This window comes from Rhamphochromis longiceps, linkage group LG2, assembly GCF_057381845.1.
Source record: "Rhamphochromis longiceps isolate RC_006_pf linkage group LG2, R_longiceps_female_GT1.1, whole genome shotgun sequence".
Classification (NCBI taxonomy): domain Eukaryota; kingdom Metazoa; phylum Chordata; class Actinopteri; order Cichliformes; family Cichlidae; genus Rhamphochromis; species Rhamphochromis longiceps.
In genome coordinates, this window is record NC_140558.1 from 6,704,686 (window position 1) to 6,731,554 (window position 26,869).

The 26,869-nt window shown below is 39.3% G+C and overlaps 1 protein-coding gene across 8 annotated transcripts in view; it reads left to right on the forward strand.

Moving 5' to 3' along the window:
* rapgef2b (Rap guanine nucleotide exchange factor 2b) overlaps window positions 1–26,869 on the forward strand; it is a 109,502-nt gene that overhangs the window by 6,280 nt on the left and 76,353 nt on the right. For all 8 annotated transcript variants that reach the window (XM_085416076.1, XM_085416112.1, XM_085416129.1 and 5 more), the window contains exons 2-3: window positions 23,276–23,346; window positions 26,126–26,182. In XM_085416076.1, coding sequence (XP_085272202.1) covers window positions 23,276–23,346; window positions 26,126–26,182 — 128 coding nt within the window. The remainder of the gene's footprint in view (window positions 1–23,275; window positions 23,347–26,125; window positions 26,183–26,869) is intronic.

Below are 26,869 nucleotides of genomic sequence, written 5' to 3' on the forward strand. Positions count from 1 at the left end.
AGCTGGTTTTCAACTTGGCTGATTTGGCGTTAGCTTTAGGTTTTGCTTTGTTTTATTTATATTTTGTCTGGATAGTTTTTCCAGCTGAGAAGAATTTGGGAGAAATGATGTACTTTGCTCAGTAGTTGTTTGGAAGTAGATCTGCAAAAATGTGAGTTGTGGCTGCATTGCATTCTGGTTCATTGAGGCTGCAGAGACATGCACATTTTATTTTATTTTGTTTTCTTTTTCTTTCTGTGCTTAAACGGCGATGGTGAATTTGGAGACGAGTTTGTGATGTTTTTTTGTTTTTGTTTTTTTTTTAAAAATAGATTTTGAAATATGTTTTTAGGGAAAGTGGTGCATCAATTGTTCTCATTTTCTGGTTTAGCACTAATCATATCAAATATCATTGTTGTGGAGCTTGTCAGCAGCTCGACCCAGTTTTTTTCTTTGACCCACGAAAACAAGTGTGGTGGGTAGACTTCATCTTCAGGGGAGGCACTTGAAAAAGTGTTTTATCTCACAGAAGTTGAAAGTATCCTCGATTTCCTTGAGCTAAACTGTGTTCCTTTTACAACAATGGAGTGTGAGAGAAAGTTAATGCAACACAATGGCTGAAATGTTTATCCAGACACCCCTGCTGGCTTTTGAGTTGCTTACTCTGCACTTTGTGGTTGCTAATTTCATTTTGTGCTCTTGGATGTTTTTGCATTGAGGGCTCACTCCAGGTTATCACAGTGGTTGCTTTGATCAGTTGACAGGTACATCTCTTTTTGAACTGCTTTGCAGTACTTACAGAAAAATGCATTGTCTCAAATCATTGCTATCTCACTCTTAGTGTTAATTGGAAAATTCAATGATTGTGTGTAGTCCTGGGTTTCTCAGGTTTGCGCTATACATTTGTACCTTAGTGAAAAACATTGTTTTAGTAATTTATGTGCTTCATTCCATGAGATATTTTTAAAGCAAAGCAATCCAGTCATGGAGTCGAGGCTCCAAGAATTCCATTGGCCTTTATAGCGGAAGGCAGTAGACCTCATGCCACTGAGTGACCACAGTCTTTACATAACTTAGCATGAGAACCACTTGACTGCGATATTTGCGTGACTGCTATTGAATTACACTACTTACTACAGCGCCCATTAAAACCTTCTTTTCTGGGGGAGACTTGGAAGGGAAAAAGTGACGCCTACATTACAGAGAGCATGAGCTGAGAAAAATCTAGTACTCTGAAAGTTTTGCAATTCCTCAAATCTTGGGTAACACAGTTAATCTGATCTTTGCCTTATTGTAACACCGAGTACTTCTGGATAGGGCTGGGCCATATTATACCGTTCACGGTAATACCGGTATAATGTTAGGCAACGATAGGAAAATGAAATATCGCGATAGAATGGGAGTAAAACGCGCATGCGCAGTGCCTTTGTTTTCATACGCACATGGCCGATTGTTGAGTGAAACAAATGAACCAGAATTGGTTTGTAAAAATGGTGCAACTTCCGTGATGTGGAACTGGTTTGGTGTTTGTCCGTCAGATACAAGACAAAGCACATTTTTTTGCAGAACATGCAAGCGGCCGTCGTTATTGTCGTATTTGTCGGACTAAGATGCTCTTAAATCTGGGAGTAATCTGGGTCCTAAACTCCGTAAACCTTCAGGTCAAACGAACACTGCAGCATCACTGAGAGTTTAAAAACTGTCTAAATTCTTTCATCTTTAATAAAACGATCAGCATTGCTGCTTTACCAGGTGTAACTATGAAGTTTAACTTCTAGGCATCCATGAAAACAAAATTTATTACATTTAACGGAGTTAGAAGTTAGCAGGAAGCTAGCGGAAGTTAGCTCGCTAGTTTCGCTAGTTACCCAAGCATGATATTGCATGTTCTGACTGAGAGATTTCTGAATAAATTCAAACGTACAGCTCTGCTATCACTTCCAACATAAATGAAGACGGGAAACTAAACAGCAGTGACGTTTGTAGGGTTACTGAAGTTGGGCTAGCTGCTATATAATGATGTGCTACGTGATCGCTAGCGACACAGCTATGTTAGCATGACATAAACAGTGAAGCTGGAGGACGAACACTAACACTTTTCCACTTATAAAAGTTAACGTGCCTGATAGTTAGAGACAAATGCAATCGCATGGCAGGATGCTGTAAACGGACCAAACTTCAGTCAGGAGAACAACTGAGATAATCCATAACAATTGAGATAATCCATCCACAATACGAGGTTAGTCATTAATATACTGCAACAACATGGGAATAGAGCAGCTGCCAGAGAATTCAACATTAATGAATCAATGGTACAGAAGTGGAGGAAGCAAGAAGAATGAGTTTAATAAAGTTTGATTTATCTGACTGCCTTGTTTCGCTTAATGTGCCTTATAATCCCGTGCACCTTATGGTCCGAAAAATACGTACTGCACACTGCAGTTTAATGTTGCAAAGCACCTCTTTTTAACTTCAGTGGATATTATACATGGTTATGCTCAGGATATGTCAGCCCATTTCTACTGGAAATGCCTTTTGGTTAAACTTTCAGCAAGGAATTTGTATTCGCACTGTTAAATTTTTATATAGCTTTAATGTACATAAAAACCAGCTTCTTGTTTAAGTGAAAATAAAAGGAAGGTTGTCTTTTTGCACTAGTAATGTTGTGGAGTTGTATTTTGTCTTGCATCAATTATATCGTCAGTTATAGCGTTATCGCAAATTTTCAAATATATATCGTAATAAATATTTTTGGCCATATCGCCCTGCTCTACTTCTGGATATAATCTAAAGCTCTATATTATGCAACAATTACTTTGTCTGTGATGGTTGTACTATCCTTGTTGTAAACAAGTGCCAGACTACTTTGAGTGAATGTGCTGCTTAGCTTCAGTCACACACAGTACAGGCTCACTTTGCTGTATAATCTACTGTATAATCCTTCCTCGTGGTGAACTGCTCAGACATGACGTGGATCAGATGGAGAGCTGATTAATTTGTGTGATTAGTGAACTCTAAATCCCACTATACTGGTTCGCCACGTAGCTAATACCTTACACTATTTGTAACAATGGCACAGGCGGTTCCGGACAGTTCTTATTGCAGCAATGGATAAAAATCAGGGAAATGTTCTTAGTGGAGCTGCATATGAACAAACCATAGTGCTGTATTTGTTTTTGAATGCTTCGATTTGGAGAGTTTTGTATCAGTTGTAGTGCAACACATTCACTCAGATTTGTTTGTCTGAATGTTTTCACCCTTACGAAAATGCATCCTTTTACTCTAACTAGTCAGGCACTATAATAGTATCGCTGTTTATTAACACGTTGCCTCTAGTGATGGTTCACCTGCCTAAGCTGATGGTTTAAAATATTTATCAGTGAGACACTGCCAGCCTGCTTCACTGCACCAAAAAGCACCGTCGTAGCTGACGTAGTAATTGAGGTGTCTTTGATTTTTTTTTTTTTTTTTTTTTGGTAATTAAAGCTCCTTTTTGTTTTTATGATCTAGATTTGTTATTTCGCAGATTTGACATGGCTTAATTAACATATACGATTTTTAAAAGGAGTGAAATATACAGACCTCCCTACAGTAGTGACCCCTTTAAACAGGGGAACAGTCGACAGTGGTACCTTCAGTCATCAGAATCAAATGGCGCCTTTAAACCCCGCCAACCCAAGCACAAAAGTGTAAACACACACATACTGCAAATTAAATGAAAGTGTGCTGTAATGACATGTTACAGTAGTGATAACATTGTCTCATCACGCACACAATTACTGAGTTTGTGATGCCATGTGAAGTAACATCATGTAATGAGATTCCATAATAATTCTACACCACTTAGAGCACATAAATGGGGGGGAGAAGAAAAAGTGAAATCATCAGGGTTGGATGTTGGTCACATTGTTGAATGACATAGACAATGCAAAGTAATGCATAGTGATAATGGGAAGTGGCTTGGTGTGAGAGGCATACGCACAAGGCTGTGTGACTGTGTAGTGAGCCTGATGCTGTAATGTTCAGCTGTAACACTTTTTGCTGGATGTGTCTTTGATCCTCATGTGGCCTGTCATGCCTCATGCAAACTGTGGTTTATCAACAGCTGTGCTGGTGGTAGGCAGGTGATTACTTGCCATGTGAGCTAAGAGAAGCGATTCATTACAACATTAGCGTGAGCAAAAACAGCTGTCTGGGTTAATGGATGCTGTTGTCAAAAGTGAAAACTGCTGCTGCAGCAGACCTTGAGTTCTGCCAGCAGGAAGGAGAACTGGACGACCTAAAAACGAAACATTTTCCCCATTTTTAAATCGGCGATTAGTTATACCGTTGTTCCACTTCCTGTGTGCAGTGGAGGAAACTGGTGTACGATATATGTCTTGTTGCAACCTTATCTTTGTAATTGGTCCCTGAGGGTTTGACTAACCTGTGGTTGGTCACGTTTCCAACTCTGCAGCTCTCCATCCTTCCATTAACCATCAGGGAAAATGTCTGTTTATTACCAAGGCCTCAACGTAATCTGATTCTCACTGGAATGTTTGACAGTTTCTTGCTGCTTCCTGCTTTTGGAAAGAAGGGGCATAATTATCTTTGGCTTGCTTGATCTGAACCTTCAATTACATCCTCTTTCTAACGGCTCAGAGTGAAGATTGCTTGGGTGCCAGTCTGAGATTATCAGTATGGTCTCTCCTGGTCTTCAACTAAAGAACTTGTGAGTGTGCTTTGAATTTTTAGGCTCTTTCCTTTGGGAGAAGTTTGTGTAAACACATTTACTGCTGTGATGCAACATTTCCCTTGCAGCGCTGTTGACATTGATTTCACTCTGACATTGTGGCGCCATTTCCCCCCCCCCCCCCCCCCCTCCTCACTCTTACAGCAATACCCTCTCTTTAAATGTTGTGACGTCAGTTATAGCTGAGCATTACGTATTCAGTCATCAGCGTCTCAGACTTTGACCAGGCTAATTGACACTTGACTTGGTTCACTTCAAACGGCAATCCACTGCCAGGCGTTTTCCCATATGGCCCTATAGTTCCTTCACACTTAAGCCACTCCTGTTGAGGGCAAACACTTTTCATTAATCATCCTTGCCACGATTAGTATGCAGATCTCCTTAGGTGTTGTGTTGCCTCAATGTAACAAAGGCCAAGTATCAAAAATAGGCTTACATAACACCGCACTAGCAGTTCCTTTGAGAGGCTAATGTGTGTGCAATCTTCTGGTATTTGCTTATTTGTGATTGAGTAATCTGGTTCCCTCCAATGAGAAAGCAAACAAGGACTGTAAAGGGCCGTACATAACTCTCTAAGAAAGGGAATATTGTTGAGAAAAGGGGCGTTAGTCTGAACTGTACGGCACAACACAATGAGCACAAGCCGGTGACAGAAACATGATTCTGTCATTGTGACTAGCATGTCATAATGACAGAATCATGATGCTCCTGCAAGTTTATTCATTGTAAAAACCTCAGGCGAGTACATTTTCACTGGTGCTTCGTTTCATCCATACTGTTAATGTGATTCTGTGTCAAGAGTGAAAACTCAAGATAATGAGAAGTGATTCAACCCTAGCATGGGGAGTAGTGGTTGGTGTTAATGTATTTTACCCACTTGGTTAAAAAATGCACATATTTGGGGTGGGAAATAATTCAGACATACATGTAGCTTATGTATTGTGGCTCGGCTACAGGGTTTTTATTGCACAGAATAACTTTTGATGTCCCTTAAAGATTTTATGAGTTGTATAAGCAAGCTAGGCTAAACTCTAGGCAAGGACTGACATATTTACTGAGTCTGCCGTTAGTGGAAATTCAGTTTTACCATCCTTCACCAGGATATACTGGCCTCTCCAGGTGGTTTTAAATGGCATTTTTTTTAAATCTCAGTTTTACCACCACATGGAGACTGTTTGTCTTTTGCATTGCTAGCAGCCCCTCCTTCAGCGTCTTTAGAAGGTAGCTGCATAGTAGGTGGTGTCCTGAACCTTGTTCACATTACCGCAATTCATTCTTATCCTTCTACAGGAAAAACATTTTTCTTGTTATTTTTATGCAGTAGGCCCAGTACGTGTCATTAACACAATATATAAAGGCTTCTCTACAGGGTATTTCTGCAAGTTTTTGCGAGTGCTATGGATCTAAGCCTCACTTTACCAATGAGATGCACAATATGTCAGATGTTTATAAGACAACTACTTGGTGAAAAGCACCCTTCAGTTAACCCTAAAGCGATCATTATGTTAGGTCTCTGTGAGGAAACATTTGATAGGTGAGGTGACATGATGTGACTCTTATCAACAGGAGGTGACTGGTTAGCATGTTTAAATGGAATGTTTTTCGTTAATATTTTTTTCTTTTTAGTAGATCGTGGCCTTGTTTATTTTCATTTACCATCTGTTTAAAGGTGATTTGTGCACTTGTTTAGATTGAATAATTTTATTCAATTCAACTTTTATTTTATGGCCATTGTCAGTTGTTGTCAGTCCCATAGATAAGAGCAGCAGGCACCTTCCTGTAACAGCATGTAGTGCAAAAGGTGTGTTATCCTCCATTCTAATTGGGGAAATAGCTGCATAGGTGATCTAGAGGATCTTCAGTGACTGTGTGAATAAAGTGCATGTGAAATCCTTGGAACTTCCTAACTTGTGATTCGTGTGTGAAAGGGTTTGTGTGTGTAAACTGTAACCATGATGTAAAAGTAAACACGGAAATCCAAAAGCAAACAGCAGGTTAAAATGAAACTAAAGATGATGAGCCTCAAACACAAGTTTCATCCGGCTGAAGATTGTTTCAATAATGTTGTAATTTGTGTCTTCCAGTCACTCCCAGTCTGAAGATCGATCTTAAATTGAGCAATTATGAGATGCTTTAGAAGAGCTTTTTAAATGCCACGATACCCTATAAATACTTCTTATAGTTATTTTCCAATAGCCCTACCAGTGTCTAAGTGAAAACGAGTGTGTTTAAAGAGGCAAAAGTTTCAGTGATTCCTCATCTTATTTTAATTGATATCAGTGTGTTATTACTTGATGGTGAAAATCTTAATGGTGCTTAATTTTTTAAAAATGTGTTAATTGTACCTTTGGACTAAAGAGCTTGCTAGCCAGTTAAATACTACTTGTGCACAATGACGGGAAAACCCTTCAGCAGTTTTTGTTGTCTTTAGTTTCTATTTACATTGTAAGCTAATAGTTTCCTCACTGAGTCATTAATGGAATATTACAAAGTTTCATATGACTGTTAAGAAAATGGTGTTTGTTCAGTTAGCCAATTTGAGTTACTGTTATAAAAAATGTCACTTCAAAAAATGCTCTTGTGTTGTACAATGTTCATTTAAAATGTGCCACGTTCCTGTGGTTTCTTTTACTACTGGTTGTATTGATGTAGAATGTCTGCAACTGTGTTTATACTTGACTAAATGAAAACTGTATGTAATTACATGTTGCATGCTCTGCTATAGGCTTCTGTGCTTTGGCTCCACCAGATCCACAAGTATAGTGTAGACACAATGACTCCCTGTTGCAAGCAGCTTGTGCTTGTCAAAAGCGTTTAAAATCACACCAGTCATATTGTCACTACATTGGAAATAGCCACTTTAGTTAAACTGTACCAACTGCAGTTGTGCACATGCCAGGTAGACTGAAAAAAGGGCTTGTGTTATAGACTATGAGTTGCAATAAACTCATGGTTTAAGCTAATTTATACAAATAAGGATGTGTGAGCCAATAAAATAAATGAATATCTTCATTTTTTTAAGTGCTACAAACGTGTATATAAGATTTACTTTAGTGCCGTTATAGGCAGATTAAAGCCGTCTTACAAATCCTAATATTGGGGGAAAAAGAACATCTATAGCCACTTGGTGGAACACAACAAAAGAAATTAAAGCAAATACAGACTGCTATAAGCCAATGTTCCAAGAAGACTCAATGAATTGAAACTGTGAACTGGAAAAAACCAATTAACTGGAGTTTTCTATCCTTCAGCTTTGATTAACTTGAATATGGCGAAGAAAAAGGGGGGAATTTCATCTTGTGACTGAAGTCTTTAAAGATCACAATGGTTTGCCATGTTTCTTTTGTAAAACTTCCTCAGGATATAGCCTGAAATCCCCTTCCGTCTGGAGGGGAGGCCTATTTCAGTATGAAGTGAAAGGCCTTGGGTGGGATCATAAGTCAGTTCTGTAAACAGGAAATTTCCATTCAGGACTTAAGTGGGCTTGTTGTGAACCAATGTGGTGCATATACCACACACAAGAAAATCAGTTGTTAAATTGCGAAACATTTGCAAATCCTAAGCTGGGCTTCAAGAACTGACACTAATGTACAGCTTAATTGTGAATGGATGCTGATACCACTATTTTCACACAGGAGACATTGTTGGCTTTGTATGCTTAAGTGTCTCTCTGCTGTTGCTTTGTAGCTGTTGTGACCTAAAGTGGCACCTCAGCAGATACATCGTCAGCTCTCATTGACTAAAGTGTTTTATTCCCTCCTGTAGCTTTTATTGGAATGGGGGAGGGGGCAGCATTGTTTCTTTGTCTCCTTTGGATTCAGCACCATGGTCACAGCTTTTGAGATAAAAAAGATGAGAAATCACACCTAAAACAGGCAATCGCTAGACCCTGCTCCATTGTGATGGCAGACGATGAAAGAGCATAGATGACAATGTTGTTAGCTACTAACAAAGGCAATGGCGCTGGCTCACTCCCAGCTCAGAGGGAACTTGCTCTTCATGTGCTGATAATCCTGCAGCCTGAAGACCCTCTGGAAAAGCTCCAAACATGAGAGCACTGACACAGCCAAGGTTGCATTTAAAATCAATTTAGGAATTGAAAGCATAGGATTGCTAAGTGAAAAAGTAAGTCAATTAAGACATTGATTCTTTTTATTTTTTTCTCTTAAAATATCGAACGTGTGTTTCATGTCACCTTGAGTGCTACATAGTGTCAATTTTACTTTAATGGGCTTCTATACTAAGAAGCACTTTAAAAGCTTGGGTTCTTTTTTTTCCTGAAGGCTTTCAGTACTGTACTGGGGAGGAGAACTGTGTGCTTTCTGTTGGGTTCACTATAGTATGCCTAAAAAATCAGGACCGTAAGACTGAAACATGTTTAGTCAGCTATTCTTTTGGCAGTTTCTCTTTCTTTTAAATGGGTGTGGGCTTTAAATGATATCCACTTAACAGCATCGAAATCCTTCGATGGGATTCTACATGAGATTTCAAACAAACAAACTCCATCATCCCTCTGGTGACTTTAGCATGTTTGTGGCCTTGGAGAGCTAATATGCGAAATCTTTGTGAAAGCTGTTTTCTTAGAGATTTTCACTGGTTGTTCCCTAGCAACCAGCAGCTATAGTAGCGTTGCAATGTAGGAATTACTTTCTGCAGGAAGCCATAGGAGAAAGCAGCGGAGATGGAAAAGATTGATTATTGAATTCTTTCAAATGCACCAGGGGGAGGATTGGGATTAATGCTTCTGTGGTTTAGGAATCAACAGCACAGTATTGAGTCCAGGCAGTTGGGGAACCAGTGTTATTCTCCTCCCATTGTCTGGGGGATTTTATTAGTAACTCTCCTCCTGCCTTGGGCTTCTATTTGTGTCAAGTTAATTGGACAGAAGAGGAGGGAAGCTGGAACTGAGTGTTTCTGGATCATTTAGGCCACCAAGCAAGCCATTTGGCTCAAAAAGATTAAAGCCCATCTACACCCTACTTTATCCACCCTATCCTTTTCTTTTTGCTTTTGCTTTAAGCCCTTGGATTGATCTTTATATGGTGTTGCGTAAGTCTGTGATGATTGCACTGCACCTCTTTGAGGCCTTTGTTTGAGAGAAATGGGGCAGGTTTCATTTGGCTGGACAGTTGGCTTTGTTCCCGGGTATGGACCTGCTACGATGAGGTTCAGTGACAGAGCAGAGAGATCCCTTTGTATCAAGTATTGGTCAAAGACCCCCATTGAGTCCACACTAAACCATTGTGGTGCTTATTGCTAGCTAAAAGAAGTGTGATGGTTTCACCCAAGACATTAGGATTATTAATACTGATTATAAATGGATATTTAGATATACTTGAGTTTTTTTGTAGTTGTAAAATGAACAAATGAATATTGTGGATCCTCCATAGTTCAAAGTTGGTTCATATTAATCGGGATAAATATGCCATTGATTAAATTAAGCATGATTTTGTGCCCAATATTATCTTTTATGAAACATATTATCACATTTAAAGACATGCAACGATTTATTTGGCATTTTTGCTCCAAAATGATGTGAGTAATTAGTAGTCAAAAGGTTTAAGGATTAATTGATCAACACTTGAAGTTCCAAATATAAGAAAATGCGCAAACTGCATGTACGTATAATATTATACAGAGACCTCCAGGAGAGCCTGCACGTGTCAGTGCTGTGTTTGGAGTTTGGTACAGTGGTTGCCTCTGAATAAGTCTGTGGTCAGTCACATCACTGTGGTAACAAACTGTGTCAGGAGACCACAGACTGGCTGTTGCTTGCTTATACAGTGTTTGATTCAGTGACGAAGATGGTCCTGATTTTTAAATCTGGCCCTGTGGGCAACCCAGATGGATATCAAGTTTGATATTCATCCAAAGTCATGTTAAGTGACGCAACTGGAGAAACGGGTTCTAACACAACACTGTATTTATGAAGATAGAAGTGGATATGACAAGAAAAAAAGCGCAATAGCTGAACTTTTCACCTCAGGATTTAAAATTCTGCCAGTTTGTGACCACTTATACCAGAACGTGTTGAATTTTGTTTCAAAGCTTTTAATTGCATTCATTTGTAATCCCACATCCTTGAACTTATTCTTGTGATGCTGTTGATAGCTTTGACTTCCTGCCCTGTGTGGCAGTTCTCTAGTGTTACGGGGTGCAGCTGAGTCAGCAAATAACATTTAGTGCTAATTAGATAGCCCTGAGATCCTGTATCAGTGTGGCTTGTGTGGATAATATTAAGCACTAGCAGACTGCTGCAGGAAAGCGAATTCTCACATAAAGAAGAAATCATGTTGTTGATCACCTCAAGGACAGCAGTGCAGTCTTTTGTCCTTGCAGTGTTTACTGCAGCTTCTGAATAAGTAATTGCTGTGTGTGTGCAAAGCAAGAAATTACCCCTTTCTCACCTTGTGCAACTCTCATCTGATAAATCATACTCCTATTGGTTATTTCCCAAATGCTGACCATAAGAACTTCTAAAACTATTTGTATACATTATTTAAAGATGAGAAAAAATTTAACCTAGTTGGCACTCTTTAAAGAAAAAAGAAACGGGAAGTTTTTTTTGTGTTCTTTGTGACAACACTTGTGTTAATAAGTGTTTTTTTTCTTTATATGACTCATCACGAAATGCTGCTTGTGTGACACCTTGGTAATGAGACGCCTTTTTATAAGTTATCAACTGAGACTGAATCAGCTGACATTAATTTTTTTAATCACTAGAGGTTTTTCTCAATGTGGTTTGAGCAAAAAACAAACTTCTTGTTCTTTCAATTTAATAAAACACTCGGGTGGGTGAGGTATTTATTTTGCAGCATTGTGCTGTCTTGCAGCCATCAGATGAGATGGTCAACATTGTGAGATATATTTTAACATGCTGCAGTGATACTCAAGCCCACTCTTTATATAACTTTATCTTTAGAATAGGTTGCTTGAGGTTTAGTGCACAATTCTGTTTGTGGAGGTGCTGGCCAGAATAAATTTGCACACATCCACTGCCAAAACACACATCCATGTAGGTAGGCTGTAGTATTGATCAAAGCAGGGTTGGAAAGGTCAGTTACCCTTCATCTGTTGTTTTGACATACTTACCGCTAACAAAGTTTTGCTAGAGTTCAGTGAAGTGGTCACACTTCCTATTTTTGACATCTTGCAACTCGTAACCAAACTTACAGATGTCCCGCTGCTTCTGCACTCCAGCTTGCATCTGATTTGCATGCATCAGGAGACTGAGAGTATTTCACCTCTTCAGGATTTTATGCTGGCAGGCAACTCAAGTAGGTGCTGTTAAGCTCATTCACATGGCTCCCTGAGTCCTGTTCCAACCAGTCACCGTGTCCACCAGCTGCCTTGACCACAGTGGGAAATAAACAGCAGCTCTTTTAAATTGTGCTTTTAAATGCTTTTAAATTTTCTCTGTGACTGTTGGGTTGTTCTGCTCCACGGGGCCTTCAACCTCCCACCATCATTCAGTGGTGTAATTCTATTCAATAAATTACATCAAGCTGGTGTAAAAGTGGAAGTGGAGGCTGTGTGGGTGTATTAGATGCCTTCCTGTTGACAAAAAAAGACTCCTGTCTTCTTCTCAGGCACATCTGAACAGGTGGCAGTGGAAGTGTAGTTGTTTTGTGCAACACTTAAATCTGCATCAGAAGCAAAGAGGAAGAAGGTATGGACCATGTGCTCTGCTAGCTTAAGTTAACCCCAAGTGCTTAATGTTAGTAAGACTGCTAATTAGCTTTGTGTAACATGTGCCAACTTCATTCCGGTGGCACAAGGTTTTAATATAGTCTCAGTGGTACAACACTGGTAATCTGAGGATTTAGCTCCTCCTTTTGATTCAACATTTAGCCTTTTGTACAAGCGACCATTTTTCATTAGTCGACAATGTGAAGAAGGACTTGCTAAATTACACTGAGTAGCATCTTTCCAGCCTTATCTTCATCTTGATTGTTTTGGTTTTTTTCTTTTCTTTTTTGTCCAAAGTGAGTAATGTAATATTTCTTCTATTCTCTAGTTTCACTTCTTACCGGTACTCTTGCCACATGCAATGTCTTTCCATGAGGGAGGGGGGCAGGCAGTCAATCTTTAGCATTTGGCCAAAGCAGTCAGCGATAACGGCATAACGTCACTCGTCACTGTGTGACCTTGTTGTAGCCCACAAAGCCTCCACCTGCTCTCTCACACAGGCTAATGGATAAAAATACCCAGCAGATCCCATACTCTCTGTCAATACAGATTCAAGGACAGCTGCTGACCACCCTGTTAACACAGGGAATGTACAAACAAAGACGAGAGAATACACACATGCACACACTAACGCAAACAGCATCATACAGCAGCCCTGAGGAGTATGATGAATGTTGTGCACATTTTGGAATGAGCAGTTTTCATTGGTGTTTTGTCTGCCTGTCAGGGGCAGCTTTTCTCAGTCCCAGTTGCCACTGACACAAACATTTGTGCTGAGCAGACAATATAATGCAATATATTGCCATTAGCAGATACTGCATTGTAGGCAACATGACCCTCCAACCTTCAGCAGTGGCTGTCTGACTCCCAGTGGCCTCTTTACCTTGTTACACTACTCTAGGCAATTTACCGCCTCATTCAGCTGGCCTGTCCACTGCATCATTCTCCAGCACTCAATGAAAATTGTTATTGCATTTGCAATGCAGACGTATGCTCTTTATCTGACAGCCACACATCAATAAGACTAACATTTAATTTAATTCGACGCCATATTATTGTCCAAAAGAACTGATAAAAGGCACAACAGGATTTGTGCTGCTGTCTTTGTGCTTGTTTTTAATGAAAGTGACATTTAGCTGTTGAGCTTAATACTTTATTAAAATAAGACCTGAAAGACATGACACGGTTTTGAAAATTAGGGCTGTAAATAGAATATTATTTTGAGTTAAACACGTAATTAAAAATAGCAGAAAATAGTCAAAAGAAATTGGATTCCTTTTGTTAAGATTTGGTGTTGTTTTCTGTCCCCTTTAACCAGTTGAATAATGTTATAATGTGATTTATATTGTTGAAATTATGGAGTTTTAATTAATACTCATTTGTTACTTATGGTAGCTTGTCTTCTTTTTGTTATTTTCTTCTTTTTTAAAATTTCAAGTCTTCTAATGATTTTCAAAATACTATTTGATTTGTATGTTTTCATGGTTTCAAAAGCCGAAATGTAGCATTTTGTGTCATTTTTGTTTACAATTACACATATAGTAGTATTTAAACATGAGAAAACGTATTAAGTCAGTTGGTTTGGAGTCATTTAACACATCTAACACTAAAATATGCTAAAATTCTTTAATTCTGCCTTCATGGATGGTTTACTCAGATGGTTCCTGTATGCCATATAGTACCTGCCATAGGTTAGTGAGGAGTAGGGGATGAGGGGCATGACTGAGATGGCCTCTTTGAACCTTGTGTGTGTCTGTGTGGTGTGGTCACTGAGATATCTAGCCAGCGCCATGTGAGGAATGCAAGCCTCACCCCGACCTGACACATAAGACGACCCCTGCAAAGTCTTTGTAACTGATTCTTCTCTCAATGTGGGGGGACACAGCGGGGCAAACCTGGAATGGGTCAAAACTTCCAAGGAATGCTGCGGATCATGATGTGGTATGCGGCTACACAGAACTGATACCTGAATGACTGACTGAATAAGAGCAAGCTTTAGGAAAGACGCTATCTGGTTATGTCTAAAATAAATTTAAAAAAAGAAAGAAAAAAGTTGTATCACAGTTCGAGCAGTTGCGAGTTGCATTCCTGCGTCGTCATTATGGTATCCAACCCCGATGGGCTTTTTTTGCATACTAAATCTTTGTTGTCTGCTTCCAACCTTGAAGCGGTCGCAGTAAAGTTCACAGGGTGAAGGTATGGCGAGAGAAGCTCAGCCCGTGGTGACAAATGAGCGATTGTTATAAAACTAGGTCGTCCTCTTTCCCAAGTCGTGGGGGATTAATTTGTGCTTTTTGCAGCTATTTTCTGAAACAGAACAACAACAAATCCTCCCTGCGCAAAGTGCTGTGATTAGGACAGCCTTTGCTTCTCTGGCTGCCAGGGATCAAGATGGTAAGCATCTTAGACAGGGATAGCATAATGAGAGAGAACAGAGCTGCAGCTTGTCGCCTGCACATTAGAAACTGCAGTCTTGATGGTCTGAAGTTGCATTATTTAAAATCTCACATTCAGATTCTTCTGACATTTCACACACTTTGTCAGCACTTTCCAGGGAAAGTTTTCTTTCTTGGTAAGTGAAAAACACATTTACATCGGTTTAGCATATGACGCATCGACAATAAAATTCCACGTCGATGAATTTTTATGGTCGACATCATTGATTATAGCGACTAATCACAACCGTAATTAAGATGTTGGTGTGCTCGTACAGCTCGATTTGTACTCGGAGCACGGGTTGCTCCTCGAAACTACCACCCAGGACAGAATGAAAGATCAGGATTTGCCAAATTCCACAGCTTGCCAGTGAGATGTTAGTCACTGTGAAAACGTATTCAGACATGTTCTTTTAGGGCTGGGCGATATGACCCAAAATTCATATCTCGATATTTTTTAGCTGGATGGCGATATAAGATATATATCTCGATATTTTTTTTAAGCCATAAAGTAAGAACAAAAAGAGTTCTTAGTCAAAGCTGTGTCCCAGATGTCACACAGGCACTTTTATTAACATACAGCACAGATGTACATGAAAAATTACTCAAAATTAAATTATGAGCATTCATTAAATAATAATGCTCCATAAATAAAAGAAAACAAGGTTGTTTTTGTGCTAAACAAAGAGCTCACAATTGTGCAGTCAAAATGTAAACTAAAAGACGCTGAGCGTAATAACAAAGACAGACAGATTTTACAGCTGCTCTGTTCCCAAGTTTTACTGTGTGACTGATAGCCTGGAGTTTGAAATCCGCTTCATAACCACGTCTCTTACAGGTGCCATTTATGGTCCTTATACACACACAGTACGGTAATATTACGTTGATGCACAGTACGTATCACTCCGCGAAGCTCCTCGGTAGCCGTAATGCGCCGACAATCTATCAAGCGGTGCAGCTCCGTAGCTTACCAAAGTCGTACTCAAACATTTTTGACAGATTGCTGAACGCCGTGTACCACATAAAATCGGTTCGCGGCCACCAAGCACAACCAGAATTCATACATAAGGCGCGCTATCAACTTTTGAGAGAATGAAAGGATTTTAGGGTTAGCGCGGTTAGCTCGTTAGCATGTTTAGCTCGTTAGCACGTTGACGCCGTCCAGCCCCACGCATGGGGCGATGCGCAGTAACTCATTAACGGAGATTTGCCGTGTCCGTCTTGTCGCTGCCTGCACGTGAAGCGATGGGGTAGGAGGGGGAGTTGTCTTCAGTGAAGGCGAGGCGGAGTAACGTTGCGTAGAGACAAAAGTGGACGAAAGAGAGGCAAACTTGCGGCTCCACAACTATAATTATAACGTAACATAGACTATATCGATATAAAGGATATTGTCACATCTTATATCTCGTATAAAAATATATCGATATGTTTTAAAAACTCGATATATCGCCCAGCTCTATGTTCTTTACAAGTTGCCTGGCAGTGCTGACAAAAGTACATATGCTCCACAGCAGGTGGCCATTTCTCTCACACTCGCTGTGCCTCTGTTTCTCTGTACATTGGCTTGATAACAAGAGCTAAGACACTGGCTAAGAAGAAACAAAACAAAAACATACCTGTTTGGCATTTTCACAAGTTTGGAGACTAAATTAATAATCCATTCAAATGTTAGTTGATTATAAAGTTGCTTAATCAGTGTACTTTTACTTAAATTTAGGTAAGATGGTCGGTTACTTTAATTACAGGGTTAGAAAATGACAAAAAATATTTTCAGATATGAGGATTTGCTTCCTTTCTGGTTGATATTGATTTACATTCAACTTGGCATCACAGAAAACACAATTCATGTGTCACGATTTGAGAACAGCTTGTGGTTTTATTTTGGATATTTGGCTTGGTAAAAGATTAACTGATTAATCAAAAAACGGTAATCCTCTGATGCCAAATAATAAAAACTAATCAGAGTAGAATAGATGCTTGCTCCATCTGCGATTTGTGTAACAGGGGGGCAAGTTAACACAGAAACAATGCTGAAAGTTGAGGAAGAAGGCATGTTCCTGACTGTCACATATGCACTTTGCAAGCAGGGTTTTGCCCCACAGGTAAATAGCAGAAATATGCTATGGTACCTGAAAGCTATCCTCAGAATGCCAGGGTACATGAATTGAATTTTTTTTTTTTTTTGTGGTTTGTATTGCTCCACATTTCAGTTTCAGAAATCTCAGTTCTCTCAACTTTTTTTGTATTTAAACAACATATCACAGAACAGTTCTTCCCTTTAAACAAAAGCATAAAAACAAAATAAACTGAGGATCAATGCAAAACATTTTTCTTGTCGGGCAGTGAAGACGAGTGCTTGCGGGCACTAAAAGCGACAGCTTGAAGATGTAAATGTTAACAAAGGCGACTCTATCATTGATTTACTGTGCTGGGCGACTCAGCGAAGCACTGAACAAGCAGTCGTGTGTCTGGTTTTATGGGTTTACAACATTTAATTGCTCATTTCTTTACAATATATCAACATAGCATCACTATCTACAGTTTGCTCACTCTGTTGACATATATAACCAGATTTCTTTTATCCTGTAATAACAAATGCTTCTAACCATAGAGTTTGAAAGTTTGAATCATCTGCATGTGTTTATGTGTTTATAACCAAAACTCTGATATTATGCAGCTGTCTGAAATCCATTGCTTTGAGAGAAATGAGCTGCCCTTCTAAGCTTCATCTAGGGTGGTTCGATAGTCAGAAAAGTGTCATCTTAAAAGAAGTAACAAAGGGCAGCACCAAGTATAAGATAAGTAAGGATAAAACTGTCATCATGAAATCATGCAATGCTACTCAAGAATATGGATCTGGAAAGACTAGGTTCCCTTTTTAAGAAGGACACTTGCTGTTAACTTGAAAAAACGGGTTCTACATAAACATGAATCTGTTAAAAAAACTATCTGAACATCCATCAGGATACTCGGGCATCAGAAATGTCCTTTGCTTCCCTACCAGAGCCTCTTTTGTTTACCTCTCCCACAGCGTCTCATTGTTTTTGAAATGTTTCAGCCCCTTTCTTTGATGTTTCTCTGCAGTGGGTGATAGATGAATGCAGAGGTCTGCTATCTGCACTCAGCCAGAGCCAGTTGAATAAATGGACTGGCCATTTTAGTCACAGTGAAAGGGCCTGACCAAAGGAGAGCTTCCTGTGTGCTGAACAGACACTGTGGTGTTAAGAGATAAGAAAGGTGGAGGTTTTCCCTAACTGTCGTTTCGGATGCAGAGCTGTTTGAGGTAATCCAAAAGATATTTAAATTGTAGTATTAATCACTTAATCACATTTGACAGCTTAGTCACTAAAATACCTGAGAACATCTTTCACCGAGGTCAATGTACTGATTTTTATTTATTTTTATGGAGTTACCCAGATCCATGTTAAAATTTAATGGGTGCTTCTTTTGTCCATTCTGCACCTATCATATCATTTTAATGAATTTAAGCATCTTTGTTTTTGAGAACAAAAAGCACCAGTGACATGCCTGCTCTTTCAGTCTGACGGAGGAATGAGCTCATTCCTTCACGATGAGGTCATGAGATGGTACCTGATGTGGTAAAACCTGTCAGAAAGGAATTTGTTCTGTCAGACTTGCAAGCGCATAAATTAGTCCTTTAATTGACTTGTTGATTAACAAAAAATAAATAAATGGCGTCTCGACTGTTGTTGCCAAAGACATGAGGTTGATATCAAGGAAATGCTGTACGCACTACCGTCTCGTGCTATGCATAGTTTTCAAGAGTTTTAGGTCTAAAATAAATTGTGTTTTGCTTTCCCGTCACTCGTGTCATGTGTGTTATGCAGCAAAACAATTCTTTTACCCCTCAGGTCACCGATACAGCCGTTTCTCGGAATTATCTTTTTCCTAACGTATTGCATTTGTTTTTACTGCAACCTCCAGTTGTTTTAGGCTATGCGAAACCTCAGTGAAAATAAGGCAGGAAAAACATCACAACTTCCTTGACCTCCCTCTGCACACTGAATGCTTTGCCACTCAAAAGGCTGGCAATAGGCCCGACAGTGCACCCTTTCCCTCTGGGGCCTTACATAAGGGGCGGAAAATTGAAGCTGCGGGGTGTGTGTGTGTGTGTGTGTGTGTGTGTGTGTGTGTTTGCAAGCCTAAAACTAGGAAGACAAGGCCTGCTATTGTTTAATTTGTATCCTGGATAGGAAATGCCTCCACTCGTCTTACTGCATTGCACTGCTACCATCTGTCTTACAAATGACTCTGTAGAGTGATGACATACTGTGTTGCATCAGGGAAATAACTGAGGGACTTCACAAAGAGGTTCAGTGGCAGTATGTAAATGGTATGTGAGGAACGTCGTGGCTAGTTTTGCACAAACAGCTTTGAAGCATCCCCGGGGCTTTATAGAGCACAAACAGCATCTTGGTATGTTTTTCCTCCTGTGGGGGCCACCTGTGTTCTTGGAAGGATTGGTTTTGAAAAGGAAGGGGGAGGGATTAGATGGCGTCACTGAGTGCAGCCTGGGAGTTTGAGCTGCCAGAAGTTTTTGAGGTTTTTTTTCTTTTCTTTTTTTTAAAAAAATGAACAAGCTTTGTCTTTAGACAAACAATGAGGAGAATTTTTGGCTAGACGCAGCCTTCATCAGCATGTCCTAGTTTCTGCTGCCCACTGCTCTTTCCTTCCTGTCTCTGTTCGAGGAGAGAGTGGCTGAGACGAAGCATCAACAGAGCAGTAAAAGAGCATGAAGCAAGCATCACCTAAATGATGAAAGTTTATATCAAAGGGCCTTCATTTTGATTTTGGATCTAGGAGAAAGGGTGATAATAAAATCAGCTTTTACAAGTCTGTGCAAAGGCTTCAAATAGTGAAATAAAACAAATGAATTTTATTAAAAAGCACCGTTTGGTTTAAATTTGATGCCATGGTCCACACTCTGAAACTTTCATTTATCATTTTCCTGTGTACTTTGTGGTGATCGTGTTTGGCTCAGTGTAAATAGAGACCAGTATTAGAAAGAAAATCCAACCGGAAAATGTAAGGCTCAGGGAGTGGAAAAGATGGGGTCCATTACATTCTTTCCATACGGTCAATCTAAAATATTTGAGACTGAAGCCACAATTGATGGTTCTGCATATTTCTTTCTGCTAGGCGGTGTTTCAGTGGCGCTGTTTTATTCACGGTTATGTCACTGTGAAAAGGAGGTTTAAGAAAACCCTGCAACCCTGCCATCTAGTGGTGTCTTTTGGTTTGAATTCTGTGTCTATGCTTAAGTTAGAGCAGTTATTATTAGTATTTTATTTTTTATTAACCCAGTATATGCTAAATGTTCCCCAAACCAAGATAATAATGCAAACAATGCAACCAAGTTCCTGTTTAGAGGTATTTGTAGTGGCGATGTTGCTGTTGCGGGGTTTGTGCTTTTACCATTGCAAAGCCACCAACATGCATTATAAATATAATGACCTAATGTGTCAGAAGGTCATGCACACACCCAATGTTACAGAATTTGCAACAAAAGGCTGTATAAGAAAACTAGAGTTTTCTTTAACGTAATGTAAAGAAATGTCTTTAGTGTTGCTGCTTTTGTGCTGTGCAGGTAGCGCATAGGATGAGTTTGGCTGACAAGGATGTGCAGTTTGGGAAGATTTGAATTATTTTTTTCATAAAAATTTGTTTTGGTTTAGGCCAAATTCAGAAAATACTTTTATCTTCAGTAACTAAGTAAGTGCGGATTTGTGTTATTTGAATGAGGGTGTACCTTTGTGCCCTCGGTGAACCTGGTGAATCAAAGTTGTGGTTCTCCTTCCAGCCAGTAGGTGGCAGTAGACGTCTGATCATTATGCCGTGACTCCTGTTCATTGTGTTTCTGACCACAGACACAGTGAACATAAGGATTTGGTTAGCGGGGATATCAGTGTGATGTAATAGGGCTAGGCAACCCTCAGTTTCTGTTTGTGTCCGTTTTATGAAGACCAAACCCAAATTTTAAAAACAGTTTGGGGCTGACTTGATATATATGTGGTGTTTCATGAAAGCCTGAATATTTATTGACAGCGCTGGGGAATCACTGTAAGTAAAGATTGCAGGCTTAACCTCACTTTCTCTTAGCTGAGAGTTGGATCTTTTCGGGATCAGCTGCTTAACTTGGAACTTAATAAATGGATTAAAAAGCAGAACATTTTGGCTCTTTTTCCTTTTTAGAGTTTAATTACTCCTTTTCCCCCCATTTCTTTTGCTTACCTATGTTTTTGGTTTTTTTTGTGTTTTGTTTTTTTTGTGTTTTTTTTTCACGGCCCCATCCAAGCCCCTCCCATATGGCTGTTTTCCCCCAGAGAAGCTGGAGGAGAGGTGGCTAGGGATAGGGAGGTCTGGGCTTCTTTGCTTAGGCTGCTGGCCCCGGATAAATGGAGGAAGATGGATGGATGTTTTTTTGTTTTTTATTGCTATACATTTTTTATTTTATTTTTTATTTTTGTAAATTTTTGCTCCGACTTAACTCTACCTAGTAGCCCAGCTTTGGGCCAAACTACTCTAGTTTCTATATTTTGCTTATAGTTTTGATGGTAAAAATGCTAAAATTACTCACTTGAAACAAAAGAAATGTTTATACAAAGGCTTGTAACACTGAGGCTCCTCTGACGCTCCCCTCCTCCTCTGCTGACACATTTTGTGACACCAATTCAGCACAAACTGTCATTCAGTATTTGTGACCAGTATTTCATAAAATTTTCAATAAGCTGATCGTTGTTGCTCTCAGAAACATAACCCAGACACAGTGTGTCCATTCTGTGTCGCTTCATGCGCGTGTTTGTGTGTCTGGCCGGGTCTTAACACAGGCTCTCTGTTATCCCGTCACTCTGCTGTCGGCATATCCACCTCCAGTTGCCGCCGACAAAGGCTTCCCAGTGGCTTCGACCAGCAATGCACCACAAACGCACTCACAGTCCGTGCCCCAGTGTGTGCCAGTAGACAGTGGAGTAGCTGTGCAGCCTGCCAGCTCTCAGTGAGGGCCACTTTGTTTCACCTCTGGCTTGGACTCATGCCAGACAATCTGAGAGTCAGTCACTGGGTCAATTAATGAAGTAATTGAATTGGGAGTTTATAGTTATTCAGTGGAGCTCTTTTTATCATTTTTTTTCCTATGTGAGGTGCTTTATTGCTTTCTATTCCAGTGTTCGCTTATGCAAGTCAATGTCACTGCCCGTGTGAAATGTTGTCTGCCATTCAAGTACCCTGTTTGTCTGCTGCAGCATCAATGATCAGCATTTTAATAGGGTGTCTATGGGCTCTTAAAAAGTCTTAAAATGTCTCAAAGTATGCATTTACTAATAAAAGGCCATAGAAAATTCAAATTCATTTTGGATGAGTCTCAAATGTCTTTAGTCTCACCACTGTGAGATTTTTCCAGCACACAATGCTGTTGTTTTGTCCCTCTGTACACATTTTAGATTGTGCACTGGGAGTGCATCATTGAGGCTGTGCTTTACACATCAAAAATTCCCTTTTCATGTTCTTTATATGTGTGAAAAAGCAGTTATGACGATTTGTCCTGTGGCCTGCCAGGCTTGTAATATACTGAGAGGAATCCTGTGGATGAGGATAACAAAGGAGGCTTCGCTAGCCTCACTAGCCAATTTACATAACAATAATGTTCTTAAACTTAACCAAACAATACAATTTTTTGTCTTACTTTCCTTAAAAAGGTCTGAATTTACCTTGAAATTTCAACTTGAAAGTGAATAATGGTGAATAATTTTGTTGTATCTAAATCTGTTTCAATTTTATTCAATTAAAAAATAAGTAATGTTGCGGTTGGTTGATTTGAATATTGAGTAAGGGCTTCTTTTTAAGCAATCAGTGTGGCCTGAGCTTTTAAAGCCTTTGTTAAAGAAGGAAATCAATAATTTACAGGTTCCATTGTTTCAATAATCTTTTGGTTTTCTGTGTTTTATACAGTAAAAGCTTCTTTGACTTCTGGATTATTTTCTTGATATAACAGACATTGACTGTCACTTTTGGAAACAGTTTTGAGCATTTCTCATAATTTTGTAATATTTTACAGACAAAATGGAAAATAGGAAGGGGGGGGTGTTATTAAGAAAAGGATGGCTGAATGGACCGATGACGAAGATGAACGACCCTTTTGTGCCATCACTTTGAAGCTAGAGCTGCAACTACCATTTTATTTTCACATTATTTCACATTTTCATGCATTAAACGCTAAATTGTAATTAATCAACTTCCAGAGTGCAAAGAGACATTAAGTCATATTTTATCTGAGCACTGGTCCAAACCCTGGACAACTTAGAGTTGAAGTTAGCGGAGCTATGAGTAGAAACTGTTTGTTTGGTGTGGCTACTGCCAGTTAATTTTCTATTGATCACTTCTCTGATCAATAAGCTAAAATATGTATGTTCTTCTTTTTCAGGACCTGGAGATCGTCTACTCTTATCTCCATGGGATGGAGGCCTTATCCAACCTGCGAGAGCACCAGTTGAGGTGAGTCTCTGCACACCTCCCCTGTACTTGATTAACATTTCCTGAAGCTTGATATTCCCATTGCATGAATTTAAAATTCAAATGAATGCGTGGTGACAACTCCTCAGTGTATGCTGCATTGTTGTCAGGGGTGGGAAAATTAACATTCAACCACTAGCTATGCTGTATGCTATTGAGCTACTTCTATTTTTTTGTAATCCAGGAGCCAGTGTACCGTCCAGCAGCATACTTATTGGAATTTATTTTTTAGACTATAATTTACAAGTGCAGTTATTACTATAATATATGGTCGGTCTCTAGCATCTTAAACCAGCATATTTATTATTCAGTTTTAAGTACTTCTGGACCTTTGAGTCTTTCTTCATAACACAGAATAACATATGTTCATTCTTCATATATTAACTGGCTGGAACGTCATTTTTAACAAATGGACATAAATATCACTACATTTTAGTGAGCTTCTCATTTCAGTCAAGAATGTATTTTGTAATATTTCTTTAAAGTTGACCTGCTTTTCTTATTTTCAGTTTTTGACATACAGCTTATTTTATGATAGATCTCGATGGTTTGAGTTGGTGCACCAGCTGAAATGAGCCATTTTGGCTCCTCTGTCTTCTCAAGAGAACAAATAAAAGGACTTTTCTCCTCCAGATAAAAATAAATGATACCTGCCACCAGACTCTTAAATCTTGATTATTACCAGCCTCAATACCACTTATCCATGTCAAGCTTCTAAAACTGCAGAAGTAATTTTTTCTCTTCCCAGTTGTATAAATCTGTTTGAAACTTTAGCCAGCATCTAAAATATCTGCTATGACTAAACTGTAAACTGACTAAATGACTAAAGCGAAGTCATTGTTGCACTTTCCCCCTAATAATCTGTACCTATACCTGACCGGGTCCCCGTGAGGCCATACTCTCTGCTTAAACCTTGAAGCAATGAGCCCTCCCTGCTCTACTATTCATGCGTCAGTTTGCCTTTGGCTCCTCCATCTTCTCTGCCTGGCACACACTTTCCAAACACTGCATGTCAGAAGTCTGTTCCCAGCATGCCTCGTGTGCATACATGTGGATTATACTAGCAAGGGAACAATGTGGCGGTGCATGACCCGCGAGCTAGAACATTCCACTGTGTGACCCCTCAGAGGCCTCCAGCACTAACCCCTCTCCCTCCTCCTTGTTTTGGATCGTACAGAAAAGGAATGTCCCCGTAGTCCCACAGACCAACCCCTTTTGCCAACTTCAGTTTCAGTAACTTTAAAAAAAAAGAAAAGGAAAAAAAAGCTTCTAGCCAGACATCCCACTAACGATGGGATTATATTATACTTCTGTTGTCTGAACATTTTGGGAGGAATGTGTTGTTTTTCTTCTGTGATCCTTTTTCACAGTAACTTGTTTTTCTTGAGCTGGGATTGTTTTTAGGTCTTTGTATAAAGAGGCTACAACATGCTGTCCACCCGCAGCTGTTTTTGAAAGCGCTTGTGTTTTGATCAGTTACTGTTTACTACAGTGGTTTGCATGTACTGTTGAAGAGCGTTTGTCTTCTCTATACAGGCATCTGGGGAAAGCCTGACATGAATGGACTTAAAGTGAAAATGTTTCGATTCCAGAATTTAGAACCTAAAAAATGAAATATATATAAAGTTATAAAAAAAAACTTGCTGCACAAAAAGAATACAAGAAGCTGTGAGGCTGGATTTTTCAGGGCAGAGTTATGTTTACAGATTATAATATTATCAAATATATTTTTTTGCCTCTGTACAGGCAACAAGAATGCCAGACTGTCTGTTCTTCCCAGGCCCAGAAGCTGGATATATCAGAATTCCTTCAGGGAATTCCTTCATATTTGCTACAGACATCCACTTGGATTATAAATCGTGCATAAGACATGCAGATCATGTTTGACACTGTTAAAAAAAATTAATAAATAAATGTGTAAAAGTACAACTGGGTAAAAATTGAGAAAAAGACCATTTAACCAGTGGTGCAGTGGGACCACATAGTCAATGTGTGCTTTATTTTAGAGGACATACTAATACATACTCACTCTGCTTTTGTTAAGTAAGAAAGTAAATCACTGCAGTGGCTTAGCTTAAACGTAGATGCGTAAAACCTACCTCTTTAGAAAGGAATCTTCCAGATGCAAATGTAAATATTTTACTGAATTAAGTTTAGAAGTAACAATTATGTAATTGGTGATCAATACGTTAAAATACTATAAAGCATACCCAAATAAAAAAGGAGATTTGTAAAGCTTTAATTTTCAGCAAATTCAATGCCCTGACATAAACAAATGTTTCTCTGCAGTTTGAGGATAAAGCTCACCATATTTTATAAGGAACAAGGACTGTAGTCTTTATGTTGTAGATCTGCCTAGAAAAGAAGATTTGTCATAACGGTTATATACCAAGTGTAATTTAACCAAGAAAAATTAGAAAATAATGAGGCAAAAACAACTCACTTCACCTATCAGCAAAAGCCTCGATAGACCATAATGCACTGCAACAACCAGAACCATACGCTGTGAACCAGTTAACATGGACAACCTTGCAACTCTTTATAAGTCCCAGCACTCTAAATTTTAATTATAATCAGCAGCAGGCTTTCTGACTGTCAGTGACTGTTGCTAAAGGTGACTCTAGGATATGCAGAAATTTGCTAGTTATAGATTTATAATAACATAACATTGATAACATTTGATCATAAATTCACTCAAACACAAATATGAGGCCTAACTGTGATTCTTTCTTCCCTCTGTTTCCTCTCTCTCTCTCTGCAGGATCATGTGTGAGACGGTGCGTTATGAGAGACATGAGGCCAATGAAGTGCTATACTAGTAAGTACTGTCTCTGTCTGCTTGGGTATTCATAATATTTGTCCAGAGCCGCATGAACAAAGCAAAAAACCGATGGGTAGACAAAGTAACAGTATTTTCAGTTCTTTGTAATCAAAGCACCCTTTGCTTCAGGATACAAATCGGTGTTATTGATGGGAAGAAACATGCCAACTGCGTACAGAAGAGTAACCCCGGTGACTTAATAAAAATAAATGTCATTAAAGTGCAGAAGCAGTATGAGGCAGATCACTCTATAGCACAACTGAAGGATAGCGAACATAGAAATTATATCCAGTCATATTTCAGTGCGATTCAATAAGTGACTGATCTAAATTGTCAACAAAAGCTGGAATGGCTCTTAAAAGCATTTTCTTCAGTTTGGAGAGAGCCAGCAAGGCACTAGTGGTGATGCTTACATGCTTCCTCCTGTGAGCTATCTGTTTGGAGGGTTAATGTGATCAGAAAGCTGCATTGACAGCTTTCAGAGAGTGCGTGTGTGTGTGTTGGATCCATTTTGAAAAAGCTGGCACAACTGTGGTAAGCACAAAACACACACACAGTGTTTGACTGCTGTCACGTATCGAAGTCTTCCAAACACCCAGAGTGAGAATTAAGACAGTTAATTAACTCTGTCAGTGTCTCGGGGGGCTACAGAGGGGACAACATCCCTTTTCCTGCCTTCGTATC